This window comes from Pelophylax lessonae (assembly GCF_965119305.1).
Source record: "Pelophylax lessonae genome assembly, chromosome: 9".
NCBI classification, from domain to species: Eukaryota; Metazoa; Chordata; class Amphibia; order Anura; family Ranidae; genus Pelophylax; species Pelophylax lessonae.
Genome location: NC_138776.1, coordinates 203,771,399 through 203,785,234, shown reverse-complemented (window position 1 = coordinate 203,785,234; position 13,836 = coordinate 203,771,399). Strand labels below are relative to the sequence as shown.

Sequence of the window (13,836 nt, the reverse complement as noted above, 5' to 3'; positions counted from 1 at the left end):
TTGATCACCAATGCGATTTTTTTATTTTTTGCGCTATAAACGAAAAAAAAGACAATTCTGAAAAAAAAATATATATATATTTTTCACTTTCTGCTATATAACATTGCCTAAAAAAAAAATTAAATAATAGAATGTTTTCATCATTTTAGGCCAATTTGTATTCTGCTACATATTTTTGGTAAAAAAGAAGCATATGTTGATTGGTTTGCGCATAAACTGTCGCGTCTACAAACTAGGGGAAAGATTTATGTCATTTATATTTATTTATTTATTTTTTACTAGTAATGGCGGAGAACTGCGATTTTTAGTGGGACATTGTGGTGGACAGATTGGACCCCTAACTGACATTTTGGACACTTTTGGGGGGACCAGTGACATTACTGCAGTAATCAGTGATAAAAATATGCACTAGTACTTTAGTAATGACACTGGCAGGGAAGGGGTTAACCCGGGTGTGGTCAAAGGGTTAAGTGTGAACCTAGGGGAGTGTTTTCTAACTGTATGGGGGAGGGACTTTTGGAATCAACACAGAGACCTGTGATCCTAAGTAGGAGGATCACAGGCTCTCTGTGTTCATTCCAGTGAGAACAATGGTCTGCTGTGCTTACAACAGCAGACCGTCATTCTCTCTGTCCGGGGAACGATCGCGGGTGCCTGCCTGCAATCGCGACCGCTGATCCTGTGGATCGGCTTTCCCGCTTTCTAATGGGGGGGCGCGCCCCCATGAGCGCTCCTGCGAACCACCGTACGCAGCCGAGCCAGCCTGCTGCAGTATCCTCTCCGTTCACAATAGTGCGATTTCAGATGCAACTTAAGATGCACAGAATCACCTGACAATAGAAACCACATTGTTTTCAATGGCAACCGTTCACACCAATGCAACTAAGCAGGGCATGACTTTGGAAAACTTTCCTGTAGTACTTTGGTGTGATTCCAGCATGATTTTGGCTCCATAAACTATGTGTAGCACCCTCCTAGATAAGTGCTAAGTTTAGATAATTAGGATAAGTATGTGTTTTGAAATTGGTAAATTGAGTTGCCATCCTGTAGCCAGTGTGGCTGTGATTGTTTTTTACAGTAGGTCAAAGCATAGTTTGCTAACTGTGCTCAGTGCATCTGCAGTCTGCTAGTCAGGTCTGCTCAGTGTGTTCAGCTGCTGCCAGTCTGATAGCTCCCTCTGCATCCGTAGAGTTTGAAAAGTTTCTGGGTGATAGGTGTGGAGCTATGCAGATGACAGCATGAATATTAATACATCTCTAGCCTATCCCAGAGAGGCAGGCTCTGAAGGCATGCTGGGCGACTGTATATATTCTGTGAGCACACTGAGCTCAGGGTTTTTTCCTGAAGAACTACCTCCCAGGTAATGCTGCTATGTTTGCTGTCGTGAGGTCTTAGGTGGGTGACCTGAGGGCCTAGGATGCTGAGACCCTGGAGCTAGAAGTAGAGCTGACTGAGGGGGGCTGTTCATTGAAGATCTAGTCTGGTATCACCAGATTAAGGTCTCGCTTGGAAGTTGGAAAGAGGCAACCATTTGTCCTTGGGCGTTGTGTGAGTACAGACGCTTTTGAGAGATCTTGGGGACCTTTGTGCTTTAGCCACTCCACTGGTGCTATAGAGAGTCAACTGTGGGTCTAGATAAAGGAAACACCAACTGGTGTCCTGGAGAGCTTTGTCCATTAAATTTTTCTGCTTAACAGCTTGCCAGCCGCCCCACGCATATGTACTGTGGGGCGGCAGCTCCTACAGGCAAAATTACCTACCTGTACGTCGCCTTCTACTTCCGGGTTTGATTGGACATAGCAGGAGCCAATCAGTGGGTACGGCAGACCCGATGTCCCCTGGGAACCGCCAATCGTTCCCGACAGAGGCAGAACAGCGGTCTGCCTATGTAAAAAAGGCAGATCGCCGTTCTGTGACAAGGGAAGACAGAGATCCTGTGTTTCTGCTAAGCAGGAACACGGATCTCTGTCTTCTCCCAGTACAAGCACCCCCACACAGTTAGAAAGCACTCCCTAGGGACACATTTAACCCTTTGATCGCCCCTGATGTTAACCCTTCCCTGCCAGTGTCATTAGTACAGTGACAGTGCATATTTTTTTGTACTGATCACTGTATTGTTGTCACTGGTCCTCAAAAAGTGTCAGTGCCCGATTTGTCTGACGCAATGTTGCAGTACCGCTATAAGCCGCTGATCGCCGCCAATACTAGTAGAAAATAAAAATTTAATAAAAATTTAAGAAAAATATCCCATAATTTGTAGACACTATAACTTTTGCCCAAACCAATCAATATACGCCTATTGGGATTTTTTTTTACCAAAAACGTGTAGCAGAATACATATTGCCCTAAACTGATGAAGAAATATGATTTTTTTCCATTTTTTTTATTGGGTGTGTTTTATAGCAGAAAGTAAAAAATATTTTTTTTTTCAAAAATTGGTACCCTTTTTTTGTTTATAACGTAAAAAATAAAAACCGTAGAGGTGATCAAATACCACCAAAAGAAAGCTCTATTTGTGGGAAAACAAGGGCATCAATTTTATTTGGGTACAGCACCGCATAACCGGTGCAGTTTCCTGTCGGGCATGCTCTGTGGAAGGAACCAGTGCTGCAAGCCCACACACCTCTGAGCTTTACACAGACCACCTATAATCTGCGTACCTAAGTATAGGTCATAGGCTGTGTTTAATAAGGTGGAGGGAGTCACGGGTGTATTTTGGACATTTTTAGATGAAATTTGTGATTTTTAGTGGCTTTCACATACAGTGATACGATTTCTTGTGGATAGTTTGTTGAATCATTATTTTATGCACCTCTAATGGTGCTCAAATTTCACTTACAGTGCAACAGTTTATATTATATTATCTGGAACGTTACTGCTTCTCACTTGCAGGACTGTCCACTGTGGTTGAAAAAAGGTTCTAAATGCATCACTGAGACAGTCACTTCTGCTCCTCCTTTCTGGGATAGGAGGATCAGAGGTATGCTTGTCATGAGAGGGAATCCTGACATTATCAGGAAATGCATCCAAGAGGTTCTTCCACAGCACCTCCTCTAAATGGAGCATTTTGTGATCCCTATGGTGTGATAGCATTACTGTAAATCAGCAATTTTTTCCTTGTATCAAGAATTTACCCACCCTACACACATGAATGGTTTGTCCAGGGTTGTTGGGAATGATTGGTTCTGTGGTGAGGGCCCATCTTTTTATCCAGTGGGCCCCGGGCATTGCATTAAAGGAAGGGGGGTGCGGCCGCTGACAGTGACAGTGAAATCACTGCTCCTGCAGCCGGCACCCCTTGGAGGGAGGCTGGGGAGACCAGTGTAGTGACAGCTCAGCCAAGTAAACAAAAAGCGGCAACAAAGGAAGACTTCCACCACTGGCTTCCTCTGCTAGGCTCTGCAATAGTTAAGTCATCAGTCAGAGCCTGGCAGAGAAGTGAGCAGAAGAAGTTTTATTTTGCTTTCGTCTCTTTGTGAGATCATCTGAGCTGTCACTGCACTGGAATCCCCGGCATCTCTTCAGACTAGAAACATCAGCTGACAAGAAAAGTGAGAGGATGATTCCATATGGCTCAAGCAGTGCCCCCCCAATCTGCCACTACTAAGCACCAAGACCCCCCATCCCTACCTACTAAGCACGGGGACCCCCTATCTCCTCCCACTAAGCACCAGGACCCCTCATCTCTCCCCACTAAGCTCCAAGACCCCCATCTCTCTCCACCAAGCACCAGGACCCCCATCTCTCCCCACTAAGCACCAGGACCTCCAATTTCTTCCCACTAAGCATCAGGACCCCCTATCTCTCTTCACTAAGCTTCAAGACCCCCATCTTTCCCCACTAAGCACCAGGACCCCCCCCCCCATCTCCCCCCACTAAGCACCAGAACTGCCATCTTTCCCCAATAAGCACCAGGACCCTCCATCTCTCCCCACTAAGCTCCAAGACCCCCATTTCTCCCCACTAAGCACCAGGACCCCCATCTCTCCCAACTAAGTACCAGGACCTCCAATCTCTCCCTACTAAGTACCAGGACCTCCCATCTCTCCCTACTAAGTACCGTCCAGGGTTGGTAGGAGGCTCTATTTGCATGTAACCATTCAGATAATTGGTTACATATGAACAGCAGCAGCAATGTTCATAGATTTGTACAGAATATAAATCTAAGAGTTTCTGCTGACAGCCACTACTGTTCAGCAATAGTGGGGGAGTTTACAAAATCTGTTTAAAGCCTAAATGAACAAGCTGTAGTTAGAAACCGATTGGCTACTCTGCACAGCTACACCAGATTCTGAGTACTCCGGTTTTAGTAATATCCCCCAATGTGTGCTTGCAGCATTTAAAAAAGCCCCTGGCTGCCCCATTGGGGCTGTCTAAAGGCAATTAGATTGGGATTCTAATTCATAATAGACATTTAGATGTCTTTATACTGCTAATGGTATTTGCTATTTTACTTACTAAGTCAGTGCATGCTCTTCTAGCTCTAAAGTTTTGTAAGTCTAAACAGAAGACAGTCTCAGCAGTCTTTTAATATGCTTACTGAGGCATTCATTTCAGTAAACTTTTTATTGTAACTAGGGAGAATTGCAGCGATAGATTTATTAAGCAGCATGGTAAGAATACTTATTTTAAATTGAGTTCATTCATAATTAAGCTTTAATCACTGTTTCCTTGGCAGTATAGGGTATTTTAACTAACATATTTGTTTACTTAATCCTTTTAGTGCCAGAAGGGCTTATAAACCCCACCGCTTCAGAAGGGGCAGCTCTATCCCATGCAGAGAGTCTCTGCCAGCACTTTGAATGCCTCAAACTTTGTGGAGAGGAGGGAGAAGATGAAAAGCAGATCATGCAAAGTCTCAATGTGGTCCTGCTGTCACTTGATGAAGACAGTTAAGTATTATGCAAATCTCCCTGAACATTTGAACTTTAGTATGCTTGATCATACCTTCACATTCCTCTGACAGTATGTTTTCAGATCCCTTATGTGATGTAAGTTTTTTTATCATTATCAAAAAAGTAATGTTAAATTAAAAAAATATGTGACCCAGAAATATTCCACTTGAGTTCAACTTTTACCATTAACTCTAAATAATAAAATGAGATATTAGAGCTTTATAAATTATTGTATCAACAATCTGATTTGTTGTTTTACTCATCAATGAAAGGGATAGGCAGCCCAGGTCATATGGTAACAGGCTCAAAGTCAAACTATATACAAATTTCCAGAAAAAAAGATTTCTCTCTGGTGTAACTATAAAATGGTGGGGAAGTAGCAATATGTCTTCACCTTCATGTAAGTTCCTTTGACAAGAGCTCTCAATAATTCATCACAGGCTATATCGAGCAACATCAGCACTGTTACTGTTACTGTTATTTTTATCTACAGGTAACCCACATCAATGGTCTTGATACCTGAGAAATGGAGAGCCCAGTTTTCCTGTACTTGTTTGCACACGGGTGCCTTTGAAACCTGCGTAATATACCTTTCAATAGCACAGACCCTCCCCCCCCCCCCCATGCTTGGTTGACCTATACTTCCCTTACTGTTTACATCACAGCATCCCACAGCTCAAATCCACGCTCCTCCCAGGTAGAGATAGACACTAGCTAACAAATACCTACAGTTAAAGGGAAGCACTCTTAAGCTAGACCTCTCAGAACCTCCAGGAATCCAAGTCTGACATTTCTTTCATATATAAGTAATATGTATAAGTAATCCAACACTCCATTACCAATCATCTCCCCACTCACTTCCAAACATTGATGCTGGCTCAATCAGTAGTTCCTCATCCACTTAGAACATAGACCATAAAGAAGAGAGATGAAGAATTAAAGAAAAAAATACACTATTTATCGATGCATTTGATGCACAGGTTAACCACCTGAAATAGAAAGTACCATAAAATGCATCTCCATCAATGAAAGGTTAGTCCAGTCAATAGTGATAATTCAGTTTTGGTAGTTGCTAGATAATGAAACTGTCTTATGTCTTTGGCATCTCTGTTGTTGAGACTTCTGTGCTGAGTACCTCATCGTGTTATATTATGGAGAATGAAATAAAAGACCAGGCCCACAATGATGGGAGGGAACACCCAAACCTCCCAGGTGGTCATTAAGGCAGTATCTGTTGCAGTATTAAAGAAGCCAGAGGCTTAACTCAGCCCACCAGGCTCCAACTATAACTAAAATATAATTTTTGGGTGGACTGACCTTTTAAGAAAAAATCCAGCTATAGTGAGATAATTGAGAAAAAAAGAGAAAAGGGAGGGGAGAGTGGGTGGACAAAAGGGTGGCCCTCCCACAGACCCCCACCGAAAGGTGATCAACACACAGTACCAATAAAATAATAATGAGAATATACTGCTAAAAATAATACGTTTTATTGGGCACTTATGCCTGGAAAAATCGGTTTGCACATGTAATCAAAAAAGACACCACAAAATATAAAAACAATTAAAAACAACAGATGAACATGCACACATCTGGAGCCTTAAGTGACTATAATTCAGACTTGTACAATTGGGCACAAAATGCTGAGCAACATGCAAGTGAACCAGCTAAATGTGGCTGAAAAAGATCCGTGAGTACCCTGATGGTAATTATGCTGAGAAGCATATGCGGTACACTACCACTGGGCCCATTGGGTAGATGACAAAAAATAGGTTGGATAAAACATTTCCAATGGATAAATGAAAATTGATTCCGGAGCCCTTGGGGTGTGCTGATATTATGCACAAGAGGATCAAACTGTTGCTCCTGAATGGAAATGAAGATCAAAGCAGGAATGATTCCACCTGCACAAAAGGAGTACTGATGTATTGCATACAGTCCCAAGAACAAATGAGATGGGGTCTGGGATATAGATACTCCAATGCTGGAAATAAAGTGCTGGCCGTGGACAAATGCCAATTGGCTGTGCAAAGTTATGTGCATAAGGTGAACAGAGCAGATTCCTCCATAAAGTTACAATAGATAGCAGTGCCACAAAGTACAGCCGATATGATCATACGTCCATACCTCTGTGTGTTAAGCTATGACTCAGCCGGCATCTGCATTCCTCGTGCGGCGTTCCCTCCTGTGCTCGCTCAAGCCTTCTCCCAAGTGGCGGCGTGTAGGTCCGTCAGTGGCGGCCTGACGTCATCTCCGGTGCGGCGAGTCTGGAGCTGGGGGAGCCGTGAGGGGCCGGCCGTACCTGAGTCAAGCTCACAGAGGAGGCTATTTCAGAGTGTGCTGTTAGATCGGTGCTGCCGCTGACGCGTTTCACCGACTTTACGTCGGTTTCCTCAGAGCTGATTGTGGGAATATGGGGTCTATACATTTATAGTGGTTGTCCACTAACAAGCAATCAGATACAGGTGTATATAATCAGTTAGACAGCCGGAAGGTGCTGTCATCTTCTCCCACCAGGTGTCAGTATCTGGCTATTAGGGGGAATCAAAACCCCTACCCACTAGCACCAAGTAGATTGACTTCCATGAGAATCACACACATATTTTCATTAGATTATCAAAACCAATCAAAAAATATGATTGGCATATTGACATTCCCATGAAAGTGAATCCAATTGTTATAAAATGTATGTTGCTGAGAGGGTAAAGATGGTCTTCCCATGATAAATTTATCAAAAATCAAAAAATAAATAAAAATAAAGATAAAGATACATATAAGTTTAATTCTGCCACCGGTGCTGTGCCACACACAAACTCAAATGACTATCCCATGATTCTCCCCTGTGCCTCTATCATGCGCAGAGTCCCCCTTTATGCTTGTTTGTCAAGCACAAAAGTGCCAAGACAGTATTCCCGTCAGACACAGATCTATGCCCATTATTGCTATGCTGCGAGAAGTCGTATGTATCATCTCTCCACACCCAATATTGTCTATATGATCCCCGCAAGAGAGGGGACTTTTTCTATATATCAATCAGGGTAACTTGTCGCAACCATCTTGTTACAAATAGCCCATATATTAATTGCACTGACATAAATCAATGTACGGGTAAGGCCATTGTACAGGAAAGAGATTAAACGAATAAGGGCTCACATCTGAACGAGGATAAAGCATGATTCAGTGACCTAATGGACAGAAGAAGAGTATCCTGATCTGCCAGGTTATTCAGCAATAACAAACAACAAAGACCCGGAGCTAAATAGTGAAATGGCAAAATGAGTCACCTGCCCACACTCCTAGGAACATCACAAAGTGATATATGTCGCTTATCTTAAGAAGGGGGGGGGGGAGACCAGGGGACCCGAGGACCCCTTTATTATGGACCGAATATCCGTAACAAAGAGGGATCAAACAGGATAGAGACTGGGACAGAAATACCAACCCTATTAATCCCAATATAGTTACCCTTGTTTGAATGGATAAGTCAAATAACACGAGGATGGAAGTGGGGTTCACAATATAACTAGGGAGACAAAAAAGGTTTTAGACTGAACTCCACATTCAAACCTATTGGAACACGGGACCCCATCTTATAGATCCATAATTTCTCTTTCTGTAGTAATATGGTATCGAAGTCACCCCTTCTGGCAGATAGTTTTAAGGCATAAATGCCTCTAACTAACAAACCGTCCGGGTTGGCGTTGTGGTGTTCCAAGAAGTGTAATGGGATAGTTTTATTGTCAACTTTGTTTCTAATGTCAGCAAGATGTTCTAAAATTCTGACTTTTAGTTGACGTTTTGTCTTGCCAATGTACGTTTTGTTGCATGGACAAATCAATTGGTAAATCACCCGTTCTGTTTGACAGTTGATAAACCCATTGATAATAAATTCTTGTTGTCTATCACAACTCAGGAATGTCTTAGAATTAATTACTAATTTGCAGATTGAACACTTCCCGCACGCAAACATCCCCTTCACCGGGGGTAGTGATGTTAACCAATTTCCCGGTTTTTTGGTTCTAGTGAATTCTGAGTGGACCAAGCTATCCTTAAGATTTTTGGCCCGTTTAGCGGTGATCAAAGGTCTGGGTCCAACAATTTTCTCTATCAATGGCGAAACTGTTAGTACCTGCCAATGCTTAGAAATTACTGATTTCACTTGGTCCCATTGAACTCCGAAACGAGTCACAATCCGTGGATATGCTTGCTGAGGTTGTTCGGACAGAGACAGGGAATTTTCACTGTCACGGAGTAACTCCGACCCTTGTCTGAGTGCCACCTTTTTGCGTGCCCGCTTAATAGTCCTATGGGAATATCCCCTCTCTCTGAAGCGTTTATGTAGATCCATTGCCTCTGTTTGGTAGTCTACTGGGTCTGTACAGTTCCTCTTGAGGCGGAGGAACTGACCGACCGGGATACCCTCGATCAGAGATTTGGGGTGGTGACTGTCCGCGGCCAACAAAGTATTGGCTGATAGTGAGATAATTGTTGGCATGAATTCATTAGTATGAGTGTCCACATTCATGACCAATGATTCCACACAGTCTAATCTTTCCATTTATTTTTCTTACATTACTGTTGTAAGGTATTATTATCATTGTTTTACTATTTACCTGAAACTTAGCAAACTAGATAAGGCTACTGTAAAGAATATGGGCAGCTTTTGCTGGAAAATGTTTCATTGCACTTAATCAGACTTAAAATCTTGTCAGTTTTTTAGATCATTTTTTCTTACATGTTTATTTTAAGAAATGTTGTTTTTTGAATTCAGCATCATTCAACTGAAAATAAATAAATAAATAATTGTACGATTAAGCTGCAATATGTTTGTTCGCTTGAGTTAAAATGATTGAAAAAAGGTTGTAGATTTGTGTCAAGGGGTGCACATCTGTCCCTAACCACAGGTAATCGATCCATGTGCCGTGACAGCTTCAGACAGTGTCAGCCTGTCATTGATTTTTACAGGCTTCCAGAAGCTGAAAGGCCCTCACCTGTTAGATTTTACTTGACTTCTGGCCCTCTGATTGCTTTAATAAACACTAAAGTGAGTTGACTTTTTGTCCTTTAGCAAAGTTGCAGTGTGGTAGTGTTTTCCACATAGTATGAACAATAAACTGAGCGGTTCCATCTTGATGAGAAAACACAATGCAGCCTGTGTAAATTATCCACACTACAAGAATTCGGGAAAAAGAAAGCTGGGGTTTAGCAGCAGATACAACACTTTATTGCAAGCATGAATACAATCAAGAATGTGACTTGGCCAATGACTGTGTTGCGTGAATGATTTGATCTTTCTAAAGAGCTTTAAATACTGGTGTTGCCGAACATTGAGATCCTTCTGTGTGTGTGTTTTTAGTACTGTATTTACGATCCTGTCAGTTATTGCTGCCTGTGGGGTAAGTTCCTTCATTTGTCCTACTGAAGCAATATATATGAGTGCCATCAATCAAGTTTGTTGAGCTTACATACTGTACTGTACATTCCAAGTATTTTACTTCACTGCAGAGTTTTACTTGTTAAAACTGAAAAAAGGATTCCACTTTCTTCCTACTTTTGAGTAGGATTGGTTGTCTACAGTTTTCACATTAACAGTTCCAGTGAAATAATATCTTTGGTATATAAGCATTGTACAGCACACCCAAGCCTTGCAGTTACAATGAAACATTAATTCCAATGTTTTAGCAGGCTGAAACAAAAGGCAGTTTTTATAGCATTAAAAAAGGATTCCGCCCCCCACTATTGCAATCTCCTCTGCTGCTGCTTCCAGGTCGTCCATCATCCAGAGATGCATAGAAGTTACATCTTTTCCTGCACCTAGGCTCAATTCCTGGTATCTTATGTAGCACTACCCCCCGTAGGAGCTGCTGGATAGGATAGGTCCTCTGTTCTTTGCCTTGATCTTCTTAGGAACCTCAGTCCCTCTGACACACCAGGTTGAGTGTACATACAATATCACAGGAATTCACTGACAGTAATATTTGGTAACCAGTAGTAGTGCTTTATAAAAGAAAACAGGTATCAAAACAGGTAGAAAAGGCAAACTTAATAAGTTGTCATCCAATATGTTTGGTAACTAGGCAAGCACAAAATGGATTAACAATGGTAATAACACAATTTAGTATACAAAGTGATTAACAGTAAGGACTAGGGATAAGATGACATTCAGATCAGCATAAATAGTAGCAAGGCCACCTCAAATGCACCAGTAAGTAGCTGTAAAGTTTAATCAACCAAGTGATGGAACTTTACTGACAGTGAGCATTTATGGTGGTGATGCTAGTCCTAGACCAACTGGATAAGTTGGTCCAAAGAAAAAGAGGATGGGAGCAGAGGTGGCAGGGGAGCAAAGGGGGCTTGCAGAATAATTATTATGGAAGGTGCAGTTCTTGGAGATGTTCTTCTTCTCAACATCATTGGCGCCCTATAAGAGTTAACCTGCATGTAGTATAGGTCCAGTATAGATATAGCATGGTACAAAATAGTCCTGATATTAGGGCTATATACAGCGCTTGCTAAAAATTGTGACAAACTATATAAAAATATGTGAATATAAATTATATATAAAAGTGTGCAAATAAATATACAAATCAATTTTTCAATATTCCAAGTCCATGCATAAATCAATAAGAAAGTTTTCTATTGTGCAGTGTATATATATCAGAAAAAAGTTCAAAAAGGAAGTCCAACAAATTATTTCCTGAGGATAAAACTTTTGTGCAAATAAATTCTCCTTAAGTTGATGTGCAACGTACTCTTAATTACGTTTGTAATATGGTGACTAATAAAGTGCAGGTGCTTCAAAGCCTTCTTCCCGTGCAGTAATTTATAAGTTGGGTAACTTACCAGATAAAGTGGGTCTCACATATCTTATAATATTGAGACCAAAAAAGCTTAGTGGTAAGTCCCCTTTAAGCCTCTCTTGTGCCGTGGTCTCTCTCCCCAGTGTTTTTGTAAGGCCGCTCCGATGGAAATTAGAAGGAAGAAAAAACTCCAGATAGTGTGATATTGTTGAGATTAAGGTTTAATCCAAAAGATAAAAGTTTTTACAACGTTTGGTAGCTCCGGCAAGGAGCTAAAGTGCTGGTGTCCGTGACATTCAGTGCAAAGCATGCAGAGTGGCGAGCGGAGGTAAATCCGGCTTGCGTTCCAATAGTCACGTGACTTACGTTGTGTGGTCCGCGTCCTGACGCGTTTCGTCACATCCGGTGACGTTTTCAAAGGCTCTTTGAACTGGAGAGGCTCTCCAGCAGCCTTTGAAAATGTCACCGGATGTGACGAAACGCGTCAGCACATAGGGATCAGTTGGGGTTTATCCCTACTAGATCTATGGCTCAGAACATACGGAGGCTCTTTTTTAAACTTACAGCCACCTGTTAATAACCCTGGCAATAAAGCAATTTTGCCCCTTGATGCAGCTAAGGCCTTCGACAGTGTTGAGTGGCCCTACCTGTGAGCCGCCCTGGAGTGACTAGGCTTGGGAAAAAATTTCATTAGATGGGTGCAAATATTGTATGCGCATCCCTCTGCTAGGATTAAAGTGAATGGTGAATTATCGGAGCCCTTTGTACTCCATAGGGACACGTGACATGGGTGTCCATTGTCACCCCTGCTGTTTGCCCTTGCACTAGAACCTCTGCCAGGTAGGGTGCGTCAGTCGACTGACATAATTGGCTTCCAAAGAACTACGGGGTTGACACTATTTCACTTTATGCTGATGATAGTTTGTTGGAGATAGGAGATACCCAGGGATCTCTGCAGGCAGTCACGGCCCTCATTAATGCTTTCGGTGCCTTGTCCAGTTTTACTGTAAACTAGGACAAGTCTGTGCTCATGCCACTGGATGATCTAAATGTCCCTCTACCGGAATTTACATTATTACAAATAGTTTCTTCTTTCCACCATCTGGGTGTCGAGGTTACCTGATCCTACCCAATACATCGAACTAAACCTACTTCCACTGCTATGTAAATTTTGCACAAAATGTACCGCTTGGTGCAAGCTGCCATTGTCAGTGGTTGGGAGGGTTAACTTCCTCAAAATGATCTGGGCATCCTGTTTTACATATTTAATAACTCTCCCATATGGATACCCAAAAAACGGTTTATTGATATAGACTCTCAATTTAGGGAGCTAATATGGAGAAAAAAGGTGGCCCGCATTAGATTAACAACTTTGCAATTTGGTAAAGATCAGGATGGATTGGCTGTCCCTCATTCCAGGGCTAATTACCTTGCTTCCCAATTGCAACAAGAAGGAAGCTGGTGATATATGGATTCCTTAGATCTTGTTCCTGCCCCCCTTACCCCTCCAGATTCAGAATACCCTGCTCTATTTTATTTTGAGGCGGTATTACGCATCTGAGTAATACAGTTCTCACACCTGCATTATGGAGAACACTTTGGCCCTATGTTAAAACCACCTTAGGGATATAGCGAAACTCTTAATATAAAAAACTGCTAAAACTAAAAGGATTAAATTCATGCATCAGCCCATACACTGGCCTGATTCTTAGATCCTTCTTAGACTTATGGGTGGAGTTTGCCCTTCCTCGTAACCAGTTCTATAAGTACTTACAGCTGAGGCATGCCCTAGACTCACAGTTCAGGTTTTCCAGGCTACATCTTGTGGATCATCCCATAGTTTAGGATGTTCTCCTGGCAAGAGATAAAAAGGGGATGATCTCTAGGAGTTGTTCTAGTCTCCTTGGTGCCTTCCAGGATGACTCGGGATTGCCGTTTCCAAGGGGGACTGTGAGAGGGACTTGGGTGCCATTGACGGTGAGACCTGGGCGCTGTTTTTATCTTCAGCTCCCTTGGTCTCAGTGTCAGCTTCACAGAAGCTTTCCCATCTATATCTGCTATGTGGGGCCTATAGAACACCTGTTCAGCTACACAGGTGGGGAAACAGACATACCCCCTTATGCCCCAGGTGTGAGCACATGCTT

General features: G+C 42.3%; 1 protein-coding gene across 3 annotated transcripts in view; it reads left to right on the top strand.

The window, feature by feature from the left end:
* Nucleotides 1–13,836, top strand: part of LOC309563838 (rap1 GTPase-GDP dissociation stimulator 1-like) — a 296,711-nt gene that overhangs the window by 146,865 nt on the left and 136,010 nt on the right. For 2 of the 3 annotated variants that reach the window (XM_082268470.1, XM_082268469.1), the window contains exon 2: nucleotides 4,724–4,891. In XM_082268470.1, coding sequence (XP_082124596.1) covers nucleotides 4,724–4,891 — 168 coding nt within the window. Of the gene's footprint in view, nucleotides 1–4,723; nucleotides 4,892–10,134; nucleotides 10,289–13,836 lie in introns of those variants that run through there. The other variant, XM_082268471.1, reaches the window with a different exon arrangement.